At 38.7% G+C, this 14,164-nt stretch overlaps 1 protein-coding gene across 1 annotated transcript; it reads right to left on the bottom strand.

Annotated features, from left to right (window-relative positions):
• Positions 1 to 1,471: 1,471 nt before the first annotated feature.
• LOC124277661 (nuclear ribonuclease Z-like) lies at positions 1,472 to 8,047 on the bottom strand. The gene is given in 8 exon segments (XM_046713393.1): positions 1,472 to 3,428; positions 3,812 to 4,099; positions 4,101 to 4,219; positions 4,639 to 4,831; positions 6,135 to 6,266; positions 6,269 to 6,341; positions 7,665 to 7,768; positions 7,770 to 8,047. Coding segments are annotated over 7 exon segments (981 nt in total). The 5' UTR covers positions 7,929 to 8,047; the 3' UTR covers positions 1,472 to 3,428; positions 3,812 to 3,898.
• Positions 8,048 to 14,164: the final 6,117 nt, after the last annotated feature.

Genomic DNA, 14,164 nt, shown 5'->3' with positions numbered 1-14,164 from the left:
ATAACAATAATAATTATGTTTAGAAATTGTGGGAAGATGGGGGTGATTTTGTACATGACATGCAGGGGGGTCACTTTTTTGGTACATAAATTTTAGGGGGGTCATTCACATTGTACATGCTCCTCCATAAAAATCATCATATCACACACACACACACACACACACACACACACACACACACACACACACACACACACACACACACACACACACACACACACACTCCTCTCCCCAAAAAAAAATAAATATAAATAAATAAATAAATAAATAAATTATGAACGGTCTGAAGTCAATGTCCAGATTAATTCCTTTCAGTCTAGTAAGATCAGCTAATATAAACTACCATATAATTACAATGAAATGTAATTGTAACATTTGGGCTAGTAGACCTTTCTTGCACAGATTGCAACTAGCAACACTAAAGCAGTTCATTTTTGACAAAATTGTGATATTTTCCTTTGTTTGTACAAATTACTTTGATTTTGTTACATGTTTCTCATGTTTAGAAAATGTTAAAAATATAATATTCATGATTTGAAGAAACTGAAGACTACCATAAACTCAATACTTCAGAGTAAAGAAATATAAATATCCAGTCTCAGTAAACTTAGGCTCAGTATTATTCATTACACTGCTATACTGAGTCTAACAAAACCTATTAGAAGGTCATGTCACCTTACCTTTGAGCGACCTATAACCGTCCAATCAGACGCAAGATGGCCAAACGGATTTAACCAATGAGACAATGACTACTTGTTTAGGGTTCGACGGGACTTACAAAACGGTTTTTGGATTTTCTCTTACCTTGTCGCTGACACTGATCTATCAACTAAGAAAATCCGCAAAAAAACCAGAGATATTTGACCTGCAGTTTATATGCTTTTGGGTTTCTAATGACATGGTTGCTATGTGCTTATATTTTCGCAAGATGACATCCTTAAATATTGACAGAAAACGCTATTTTCAGCGATTGTTTACTCATTGTGTGTATCACTCGGAAACAATCGTGCGGAAAATAGCATTTGGAATCGTTCGAGTTTTTGAGGTAAAGGTTCAAATGGTATGTTAGAATGTTAACTTTCGTGATTGGTAAGCTTTGTTCTGATTGGTCAGTCCAAAAGGTTAGCTGACGCGACATTCTAATAGGTTATGTTAAGACTCAGTATAGCAGTTTAAAGAATAATACTGAGCCTAACTTTACTTAGACTGTATAAATATCAAAATTTCCTTTTTAAAAAATATCTTATTTCAGGTCAGCGAAATGAGATAACTAAAAAATATTCTCGCTTTTTCTTCTCATGTCATCAATATTTTTAAGTCTAGGCCATTGTAAGCCAGATTTTAAAATAAATGGACAATATTTCATCCTCCCCAATCTCCACCCATGAGGTGAAGTCAGCTGTTCTTGTGAGAAGAAACATTAGCATGAGAAATTCACTGTCTTTGACAGTATAAACAACACAGCACTGTCTAACAGTAAAACTGTTTATTTCAATGGAATTATTACAAATGTCGGAGGTAACAAGAACTAGAGCTGGGTGTAACCCTAAGAAACTCTACTTGTGTGGTGGGGAGTCTTGTGGATAAAGTATAGATCTGTCAATTCTTCACTTTGTACTCTGTGTGAAACCAGTTCTCAGTGCACCTGTCCCAATATTGCTGAAATACTGCCGAGAGCAATGTACTACACTCACTCACTCACTCACTGAGAACAAGAACTCACTCACTCACTGAGAACAAGAACTCATTGTGTTGCTTGTTTTATTTCTGTATGAGCATTTTTTCAAATGGATGACGGGAGGTGGGGTAGCCTAGTGGTTAAAGCATTGGCTCATCACGCCAAAGACCCGGGTTTGATTTCCCAGATGGATACAATGTGTGAAGCCTATTTCTGGTATCCTTCGCCGTTATATTGCTGGAATATTGCAAAAGGTGGGCGTAGAATCATACTCACTCACCTGGACGAGCTAATCCCACAAGATACCAAACTGTATTGAATGTTAAACAACAGAGCAGTCTCAGCAGGGTTATCAGCTAAATATAGATTCACACAGAAAGTGTCTCAACACATACCATAGTTTTGCACTACTGACAGCATGAACCATGAGAAAGGTTTCACTTCACACTAACAGGGTTTCTACTCAAAACATAGATATGGATAATGTATAGGAGATTAAGTCCACAAAATGAAGGCGATAGTTGCATGTAAGTATATGTTGCTGTGGTTTTGCAATCCGAAATACCATTCATTCATCAAATGGGGCAGAGGGGTAGCCTGATGTTAAAGCATTCGCTCATCATTCTGATAATACAGGTTTGATTCCCCACATTGGCACAATGTGTGAAACCCATTTTGGGTGTCCCCCGCCATGGTATCGCTGGAATATTGCTAAAAGTGTCGCAAAACTATACACTCACTCACTCATTCACCAAATTCCAGCAACATTCACACAATAAAATGACTCTGTTATACACCAAATGTCATCTCTAAATATACTGGCCAAAAGTAGTTAGGGATATATGTACATTTTGAAACTATGAATAATGATCTATTCATTCATTGACACACTGATAAATTATCAATTATACAAATACCAATATCCTTAACTTATTTTATGCAGTATATATCCTATCATATCCATAGAGAAGTTTCAAACCTATGGGCATTAGGATTTGGGAGATGTTTCTTTCAAGAGTCAAAGATGGTAACCTGATGAATGTATATTCAAATATGTCTTTTACAAATATATAACAAGTACAAAATTAATGATCATGTGTAAACCAATTCTATGATGTCCCGCTATTTTCCTGCCACTTATTCTGAGTAAAGAACTCACCAGCGCTTCTGAACATGCATTTCAACAACTGATGCAAATATTAGCCATCATACAAAACAGTAGAGAAATTGTGTCCACATCACAAAATTGTTTAAGTCAAAGAATCGGTTAACCTCGGAAGTAAATCAACACATTCTCATGATGTCTCCATTATGAAACACAACAACTAGATAACGCCATAGTAATCAAACATTCTAGCAACTATTGTGGTTGACAATAAATACAGCCACAGTAAATATCTCAGTAACCATAGTAACACACAGTGATGGAGATGAGAAAGATGTTGTTTTACTCTGTGAGTCCAAGAGCGGGCAGTATGAATACAATAATATTTGCGTTGATGGGGGAGATGGCCAAAACACTGTATTACTGCTGGAACAAGGACACGTACACAATTGCACTGACACAATGATCCTGAAATATTGTCACTGACACAATGACACAGTCACAATGACATTGACACAATACCACTGACAATGACAGACACAATGTCACTGACTATGACAGACATAATGTCACTGACAATGACAGACACAATGTCACTGACAATGACAGACATAATGTCACTGAAACAATGGCACAGTCAGAATGCTAGAAACAATGCCCAGGGTTTGAAATACCCCATATATTAGTGTGCCATGGCACGGTAAATACAGAAATGGCACGGCTAAAATATGTTCTCGGTGCCCTTTTGACACGCCTAATTTTTTAAGAGACATAACTCACATTTAGTCATTTAATCCCCAAATTTTTTTTATTTTTTTTTTCCAAATTGAATAATACCATACATATCTGAATGCTCATAAACCGATTTCTTTATTTAACAATAAATTTCAAATGATCATCATCATTGTCATTTATTCTAAAAACATGTGGGCATACTCGATTTCAGAAAGGCACACCTAAAATATTTGTCTGGTGCCCTAAGGCACACTTAGAAAAAAAAGTATTTCTATCCCTGATGCCACAATGACACAGAGACAATGCCACTAAAACAAAAACATTGACACAGTGACTCCAAGGCAGTTGTAGGTATTGACTCTACTAGTTTGAAAACATCATCATGATGTCTGCTCCTTAGCCAGAGTGGCAATCCTGACTTTTCTTCTAAATGGCAGCGGGATCATTTCAGTACACCTGTCCCTGATAAAGTCCACAGAGTATTTGTCTGATAAATGCATGATCACTATATTGTCCACCTCATCAAATAAATGTGAGTTTGACACTATCTCGGACAAATGCGTGTGGCCTCGTTCCCGAGCCTGTTGAACATAATCCTTGCTGGCTTTTCTCCTCAATGTATGTCGCCTCAGTTATGATGACCTTGACCTTCAACAGGTCAGGGGTTGGAGGTGAAAGAAATACTTCGAAGGTTGTGTCACCTGGAAAAGTGAACATAAATGAGACAACATGTACATCAAACTCTCTACATATAGTTTCTTAATGACAATAATAAAATTCGGAAAACACAAGTTTTTGGAAGTAATAACTAAGAGAGTGAGTGAAGTTAAACAACTTAAAACAGTATTTGGAAGTAGGATAACTGGTCTTCAGACAGTGGAACATCGGGGTTCTATCCCTTGCCATCACGCCAAAAGATATCTAAATATTGTTACCTGATGTTACCTGACTCTGTCGGCAACCCATCTCAGCTCACACCTGGGATGCAGTGCAGCATTATACAAGATACTAGTGAATTCTAGTCACAGACAAAGATCCAAATAGGATTCAAACCTGAATCAGCAGATCCTTGCAACAAAGGGACACAACTATGAGGCACAGTAGAAGAGATCAGTCTCACCTAGGTAGGCTATCTCTGGCGTGGTAACGGTGTCATGTATCTGTACACCACTCCTGTGTAGGGCGCCAAGGTCAGCGCCAGGTTGGTCCTGGTACTCTGGCTTCAGCTGCTGGCTCGTCTTGTACACGATGTAGCCCTGGCTCGGGATGCGGTGGACCGTGGGGAATGACTTCACAAAGTACCCTTTAGGCAGCTGTGGAAAAAGTAGGGCAGGGATTTTTATAGGATCCAAACTAACAGCCCTTAGCAGGGAAACTTGGGAAAAATGTAATATTGTTCAAAACTGGGATATTTATTAGTTATTATTTTCAAGGGTATTTTAACACTGCATTCAACACAGTAATAGGAAGATGAGTCTCTTCCTCAATATTAATCCTGTTATCAGTGGAATAGAAGTCCCCTCCAACAAGCCATGATAAACATCCTGTACATACATTAAAAGAAAAATAAGGAACTTTTTAATCCCCATTTGCAAATATTTACTGACTACTGCTGTGGAGTTGTGGCGGAATATCAGCCTCTAAGCAAGTCTTGGTAAATCCCTGTAAGCTGGAAACTGATAAAATGATTACCATGATTATTATTATTATGAAAAATATTGATAATTACATGGCTTCTGACCAAAGGCAGTGTAGTTTTTCCTAGGATCATAGGAACAGATGAGCACCAGGTGCCTGTACAGTGCATCTTTGTGAGTTAGTGAGTTTGGTTTTACTCAGTGGATTGAGTTTAGTTTTACAGCTGCATTTAGCAATATCCTGCAATATCATGGGGGACACCAGAAATGGGCTTCACACATTGTACCCATGTGGAAAATCGAAACAGGGCCTTCGGCGTGACGAGCGAATGCTTTAACCACTAGGTTACCCAACATCCCTTGCATCTTTGTGATGACACGGTTAAATTCATGGGTCATCATGGTAATCATGACAAATAGTTTATCATGTGATTATCATGCCTGATTCCCAATAATCCATGGCAATTATATTTTATTGTTATGTTTTGTCATTCACATTAATTGCTTCCTCCTAGTAAATAGACACTTTGACATACAGTTATATACAAGAGAGAATATATGGATGTCAGCTTCTTTATTGTAAGGGAGCAGTGAGGTAGCCTAATGGTTAAAGCGTCGACTCGTCACACTGAAGACCCGAGTTTGATGTCCCATATGGGTACAATGTGTGAAGCCCATTTCTGGTGTCCCCCACCGTGATATTGCTGGAATATTGCTAAAAGCGGCATAAAAACTTACTCACTCATTCATTCACTTTATTATAAGGAACACATTTCAGAGTATACACTTACTCCTTCATCAGGTAACAGAAGGAGGAATAATATACTCCGAGATTTTACATTCCTTTTCAATAAAGTGGTTTACATCTATAGATTCTGTCCTTTATCTTTACATCTTCTAAATGCTGTTTTAAAACCAGATACAATTTTATACAAAGAAAGAATATTAATATAACCATGTTTCATGAAAACATTCTCACCTTGGCGACGTCATCTGGACCGAGTGGTACAATGCTCATGTTGGTCAGAGCTGTGGTTGTCTCGTCTATAGTCTTGTATCCCTGGGCAACAGATCGGATGAGGTCGGGGAGATGTGCGGGGACGTAGTAGTTGGGGCGGGAAGACTGAACAGACTTCGCTTGGTGGCGTGGTGAGGCAGTGCCGCGATGTGGTCCATGTGGCCATGGCTGGAAACAAACGTACTGGGTCAGTGATTCTCGATATAGTCTCCATTCTACTGCGATAAGTACTCTCGATTTATCATCATGTGACCATGATACCAATATTATATTGACAAATAACCCTGGATAAATTTGCTGCCAAAGATTTGTTTCAGCACTGGTAAGAGGTGTCACCCACTTCATTTTTATCAGATTTTCTCATTTAAATCGAATCGTTTACTCTGGACATTTCCTGTGTGTGTGTAGATTTTACAACAACCCAAAGGCATCCAACCCTAAATGAGGAAATATTATCAGTTGACCTGATTGATCAAATTTAACTGTCCAACCTAAATTAAGGAAACTTGGATGCTTGACCAATTGTTAAACAGAAGAAAGAATTTGAAACTCTAAAAGGAAAAAAATCTAATTGGCAGTTCAGGCCAGCTGAACCATGTCAGCAGCACATTGGTATAAACTAGATAGAATATGTAAGACTCTAAAAGGAAAATAACAAAATTAAACATTTGATAAGGCCAGCTAAAAAAAATGTTGTAAACTAATTACACTCTTTAAAATTTGTAATTGTAGGTAGGTAGGATTTGCAGCCATCATATCAACTTTCTCTATCAGAATGACCAGATATCTGTTAGCGCAGGGAAAAAACAATGGCATCTGAAAGCTTATTTTATTCAGTCCTCTTAAAAAAAAACATTTTATTTTAGGCCCAATGAAGATGGTCAATACACTGCATACACCTGATACTCACTCATGATGATATTCTGATGAATACATATGTGTACTTGACACTCTCCCTAGACAATAACCTGATGAATACAACCCTCCTACTAATGTTCTCCCAAGGTGTTAACATGACGAATACAACCCTCCATCTGACCCTTTCTTGAGTAGATAACCTGTTGAATACAACCCTATACCTGACCCTCTCTTGAGTGGATAACCTGATGAATACTACCCTACACCTGACCCTCTCTTGAGTGGACAACCGGATGAATACAACCATATACACCTGACCCTCTCTTGAGCGGACAACCTGATGTATACATCCCTACAATTGACCCTCTCTTGATCGAACAACTTGATGAATACAACCATACACCTGACCCTCTCTTCAATGGATAACCTGATGAATAAAACCCTACACCTGACCCTCTCTTGACATGATTCCTGATGAATAGAATCATACACTTGCCCCATACCTGATGAATAGAATCCCCTTTCTTGAGTGAACAACCTGATCTACATACAACCATACAACTAAAGCTCTCAGTCTCAATTGATGACAACCTGACGAATACACCTCAGACTGAGAGTGAGAAACAAAATTACCTGATAAATACATCCCTGCACTTGATACTCTCCCTCGATGAATAGCCCATGTCAAAGGCAACCTGTAGGTCGTTAGACTTCACCACCACGCTTGTCTCCATGCCCTGCTATCGACCACGCAAACACCCGGTATCGTCCACACTGAATCCATTTCTGAATGTCATCCATTCTCCTTCTAATGAAGTGTCTCCGCCACACAGGAAAATATGACAACCTTACCGCCTTGGCGGTTGAAATGAACAGACCCTTGTAACATGATTGCATCACAGATCTATTCGATTTCAATAACTTTCAAACAACTCTTTCAACATTTGGCGAAACATCGAGGGGACGTAACTCCATTAAGCGGTCATACAAAGATTAGAGTAACCTCCCTTTGATATCGGGGGCCGTATATGAAAAGTTGTCGCTGTTTTACATTCTCTCGGATACGACGACTTTGGCAGACTGCAAAAGTAAAACAATCCACCACGCTTATTTTTATCTTATAATCTAACTGTGGCAGTTGACTTTTCGACCACACATCACGGTATCATTGTGACTGTCGAAAATACATGTGCAGATATTGTGGGGTTTTTTTTGCTGGGCAGTTCGTGGGCAATTCTAGTTGGTGTTTCCTTTTTCGTTAAATAATGGTTCACAATATCGTATACGGCCGCAGAAATAATACTTTCATCAGTACGTACACTGTTTTACTCATTAGCTGTAAGGTTTGTTTGTTTGTTGTGTAACTCTTCACTCAGCCATCTATACTACAATAATTGGCGGTGGTCTGTAAATATTCGAGTCTGGACTAGACAATCCAGTGATCAATGGCAATAGCATCGATCGATGCAGTTGGGATACGATGACATGTGTCAACCAAGTCAGCGAGCCTGACCACCCGATCCGGCTAGTCGCCTCTTACGACAAGCATGGGTTACTGAAGACCAATTCTCAGCCGGATCTTCACGAATAGCAATAAGTAAAACGCCTTATTTTCCTGGTATGAAGATCCTACATTCTTTCACATCGTGTTATTAAGGACAGCCAGCACGTTCATCAAGTATTATTTTGATTATCTTGTATGGAAATGCCGAGGCGTTTATCAAGCATATCCAGGCACAAATCATTTCGGTCAAAACAAAAGCGAAAAGACACCACTTTCATTGTTGCCTTATAATATAACCGTGGCAGTCAACTTTCCGACCACAGCCTCCGACAATCCTCAAGAACTGTGAACACGACTTAGTTTGAGATTTCTAGTTAGAAATACTTTTAAACTTTAATCTATCATGCATTCTCACATTCCACGTTACCACCCGTACATAGTATAGCAGTGTAACAAATAATACTGAGCCTAAGTTTACCTAGACTGCGCCCGTACATTATTTTACAACGTATTTGTTATGCACTTGAAATACATATTCACTTTGAGCACTGCACATAATCGGACCACTGGCACCACGATTCACGCTTGATCTGTTTGACACGAAAAAAGAGTTTTTGACCAAAGAACAGATCGCAGAAACACAACCCACGGAGTCATTACTTCTTGATGTATTTTTTAAGAAGTCCGTCACAAGAATGACTCATCATTTTTCATAAGTGTAGCTCTGTAGCCCTGTAGTGTAGCAATAAGTCCATGCTGAGACGACATTCGTTGCAGCTTTCAACGATTTTTCAAAATAACTTGGAGACGAAATTGGAAGGTATTGTCTCTGCATAAAATGCAGATGACATCTCAGGATTTAAAAAAATAGAATGAGACTTGGTTCAACGGTTTAGTGGTGTTGCAGCCGCTGTTTTCAACACAACACGCGCCCTCGACTATGAGTGAGTGAGTTTAGTTTTATGCCGCTTTTAGCAATATTCCAGCAATATCAGGGCGGGGGACACCAGAAATCGGTTTCACACATTGTACCCATGTGGGGAATCGAACCCGGGTCTTTGGCGTGACGAGCGCACGCTTTAACCACTAGGCTACCCACCCACCCTCATATATATAAAAGGCACTCTGTTCAAGATGAGGGCATGTTTTTTGCATTTTTCAATATTTAAAAAAAAATTAACTTAAGAGATGAGACACAAAGGTACTGTGTGAGAATAAAATGTTGATATTCATCTCAGGAGTGAAAAATATAGAATGACGTTCAATGATTTCGTGGTGTGCCAATTCACCAAAACGCACTCTCAACCAGGGCCGCGAAGGGACATTTTTCAGTTTTCAACGATTTAGTGTTGTTGCCATTGCTGTTTCCCTTTGCGAGAACGAGAACATATCCCCGCCAAGTTACTTCTACACTAAAAATGTATCTATATATTTACGGAACAGTAAATGTATTTCTGATCTCAGAGAAGGCGAACACAATATCTCTCCTTGCAGCCTTGTACTGTCTTGTCACAAACGTATAGGTCCCCTCATTTCATGGCCACGCATGGTATTTTCTCACTTTCAAAATGTGTTTAGAATGAAAACACATACAGGACCTGTGTCAGTCTAAAAATGCCAAAGTATGTGCATAATCCTAAACGGAATACATAGTTTAATAACATACAAATGGATATCATAAGAATCAATAGTATAAATCAAATAAGTTTACCACAAAATGCATATCATTGCTTACGCAAAGTATCGGGATTTCTTAATTTAGTTTCGATTGGAATGCTTGAATCGAAGTTTGCTTAAGAAAAATGGGAATACTCGATTTAAAATCCGCATAGAAGATTTGTATAAAATGTCACAATATATGGTGGACGGCTGAGGGATGTGGGTGTCAGTGTTTCTCCTCAGCTAACATCACACGCTCAGCGTTCAAGTTTCTAAAGGAGTGAGTTTAGTTTTACGACGCACTCAGCAATATTCCACCTATATGGCAGCGATCTGTAAATAATCGAGTCTGGACCAGACAATCCAGTGATCAACAGCATGAGCATCGATCTGCGCAATTGGGAACCGATGACATATGTCAACCAAGTCAGCGAGCCTGAGCGCCCGATCCAGTTAGTCACCTCTTACAACAAGAGTTTCTAAAGGAATAATCATTAGTATATAGCGTAACTGATAAATGACATGAAAAATACGAACAAATTGTCCTTTAGAAAACTGTCGTGAACTGTAATCTTATCAACACTTGCCTATCATCGGGATTACTGTACTCTGTGGTATCATTCTGTACAACCCAAGGGAAAAATCAACGACATGCCTTTGACAGGCAAAGGTCCCGAAGGAGATGAGACCCTCTTAGACGAAGTAACGGTCTACTCAACAGAGTAGGTCTGAGTGTATTCTCACGAGGCACAATGACAAGGCTACGTGCAGAAGAACAAATTGACCTTACATAATTTTTATGCAAACGGTAAATTTAGCAAAAGGAATTTTATTTTGCCTTGGTTTACTGGAGTAAGGACGATTGAAATATGACAAGCCCTAGCCTGTCTCACAGTCCCTGAACCACATTATTTTCCCTTCCGCCCTGCCCTTTCTGCAATACAAAAGTTCTTGATGAAACAAGTCTAGATTTCCCAGGTTCAGTCCTGAATCTCCCATCTCACTGGGGCTCCTTTTCAATTTATATGGAATTATTTGTTTGTATCAGACTTATATAATTTCAGAGATTAAGCGTTGGTCTAGATAAGCCTGGACAGTGGCAGGACTGTAGGTTGCACATTTCAATTGTCCATACTGCAGTACACCAAAAACATATTATAATTCTTAAATAATTTAAACAAAATGAGGAGGCACAGTATTCATTATTTGTTTATGGGTGTGATCAGCGGCTCAGAGTCCAGAATTCTTTAAGTTGCAATCGAGATAATACCTTCTTGTGCCCCTCTGGCAATATGTCTGTTATTAAATTATACATTAAAGCTTGGTACATTTCTGGGACACATACCACTAGCATAGTCTCAATTCAAATAAATATACGTATTTTGTAGGAATGTACTTTGCTTTGTTACCGAGACCTGTATATAAGTTGGGTTAGTTGATGCTGATGAAGTGTCAACATATTTGATCGGATACAGTAAAATATCCCGCAGCATCTGGTGTCCAATAAACCAGATCTCGTCCGTGTTACATTAAGCCTGGGAACGTAACATACTTTGGTTCCAGTTCTGTGGGAGAGGCCACAGCCTCACCTCTGCTAGCCTTGCTCCAAGGCTGTACTGAGTGCTAAGCCCGTGGATGCATTGTAATGGTTCACTCCCAAAAGACAGACCTCCCAAAGACAGACCACCCATAAGACAGACTCAATGAGTACACAAATCAGCTGAGCCATGCTGTCCACCCCTATTTACTTAATGAGCTGACCCAGAGTCACTACAGGGTATGGTAACATGTTACTAATCCTTTTACTGAATAGAACAGATTAGAACCGGAATTTTATTCTAAAAAATCACATATAGTGACACAGAGAACATACAGCATATTGATACATATTATAACATTGAACAAAGCCCAGTTTTGAGTTAAATGGGGAATAATCACATTTCATTAGATAAACATATTTTTTCAGTAGAAGGATGTTTACAGAAATATTGGGGAAGACATTGATTTCTGAGGGTTTTTTAGTGCTGGACAGTATAATAAAAAGTGAAGTTCATCACAGACATCTAAATTCATAATGTGTTTCCTTTATTTCCAATACTGGTCAAACACACTGAAAGATTTTTGCAATCCATCACTTGTTTCAGCTAATATGACAGTATCGTCAGCGTAAAGTAATATCAACAATTTCATAAATATACCAAGCTGGTCCTCAATAAGCTTATTTACATGTTCGAGGCCAGTTACATCATGTTCATAAAGAAAACACTCAAGGTCATACAAGTAGAAATAACTGGAGAATAGGACGTTTTTTTAACACTTGTTGAATTATATTTTGCAAATATTTGGAGAACAGGATGTTTTTATTACTTAAGATTATTTGAAGATGAAAGTGAAATAGTACTATTTATGAAAGTCAGTATAAACAAAGTATATAACTGGAGAACAGGATGTTTTATAATAGTTATTTTTACACATGACTTATTTTCCCATGACTTTTTTCAGATCACCCTTCTAGATGGCTTCCTGTATGTCAAGAACAAGGTGAAAGGAGAAAATGATGATGTTCAAGTGACTTTCTAAGGAGTGTTATCTGTGCACTGACAAACATGTGATGTAAATTAATATGGTGCTTGGTCTCATATGTATATACATTATTGTTTTCGATAATATTCACAAGTAAATGTGATCGGGCAAATATATGTTGATGTACATATATGTTGATGCAATATGTCTTAATTTAAAAATCATAATTCATTACATGAATTGATAAAACTATAGTTAATACCTAATGTTGTCTTTTTTTTATCTGGGCACCTACCATTATTATCAAGGGTACAGCTTCATTAAGCCTTATGCAACAAACCATAAAATGTGTTGTTTTAAGTGGTCTGTCTTTTGGGAGGTCTGTCTTATGGGAAGATACCACTGTAATTAAATCCTTTAAAGAGGCAAGTATAGATATGCTGACATCACAAGGACGCCTATCTATTAGAGGGACAATGTCTTCATATATTGTTTAAATTATCATTTAAACTATTAATTATTACATTAGAGACTTGTGCAGGTCTACACCTCTGCCCGTCGCTTGCCTTATCTCCCATCGAGACGGAGCGGTAGCTACTGGCGTGAGGCCAAGTGATACCCTAGCTGCTTTGACATATGTTTACAAACTGTCAGGTCAAGTCAGCCTCGTATCAATAAAGCTCAGCACAACTCTGGGTCAGTTAGGTTACTACTTTCATTCTAAATTCTATTCCGGTATTCCAGTTCAAATCAAACTCCATACCAAATCTAAAAGTAGGGGAAACTGAACTTTAGATTTGGAAAGGAAGTACAAGCGTTAACAAACTTTTTAAATTTATAACTATTAACAAAGACAGACATCTTATGAACGCACCACCATTCTCTTTATCACCACCCCTAAACACAACGCATGGGATACACTCTCAAAATAATCATTATTATCATATCAAGATTGATTGACTCCGATATATCTCCCAATTGTTGACCGCCTCCGTGGTGTAGTGGTTAGAGCGTCCGCCCGGAGAGCGGAAGGTCGCGGGTTCGATCCCCGGCCGCGTCATACCAAAACACGTTAAAATATGGTACTTGTTGGTCCCTGTCTGGCACTCGGCATTAATGGGTACAACAAGGACTGGTCGGCTCGGAGTCAGTATAATGTGTCTGAGTAGGGTATTCATGCTTCACTGCGGCATGGTATCTCAGTGGGCTAGCACTATAAAACCAGCTTCAGTCTCGGCTAGTACAAGCAGCCGCACATACACATACACACGCATGCACGTCGTCATATGAGCGAAATATTCTCAAGCACGACGTAAAACCCAATTTCACCTCACCTCACCTCACCTCCCAATTGTTACAATCGTGAATACAAAATGAAGTATTTGATACTGCCTGCTGTATTGTGTGGTACAATCTAAACATGCCTAATTATAGTGCATTTCGTGGG

The sequence above is a fragment of the Haliotis rubra genome, unplaced genomic scaffold (assembly GCF_003918875.1).
Source record: "Haliotis rubra isolate DU_JTF1 unplaced genomic scaffold, ASM391887v1 Scf225, whole genome shotgun sequence".
Classification (NCBI taxonomy): domain Eukaryota; kingdom Metazoa; phylum Mollusca; class Gastropoda; order Lepetellida; family Haliotidae; genus Haliotis; species Haliotis rubra.
This window is presented reverse-complemented; position numbering and strand designations above follow the sequence as displayed.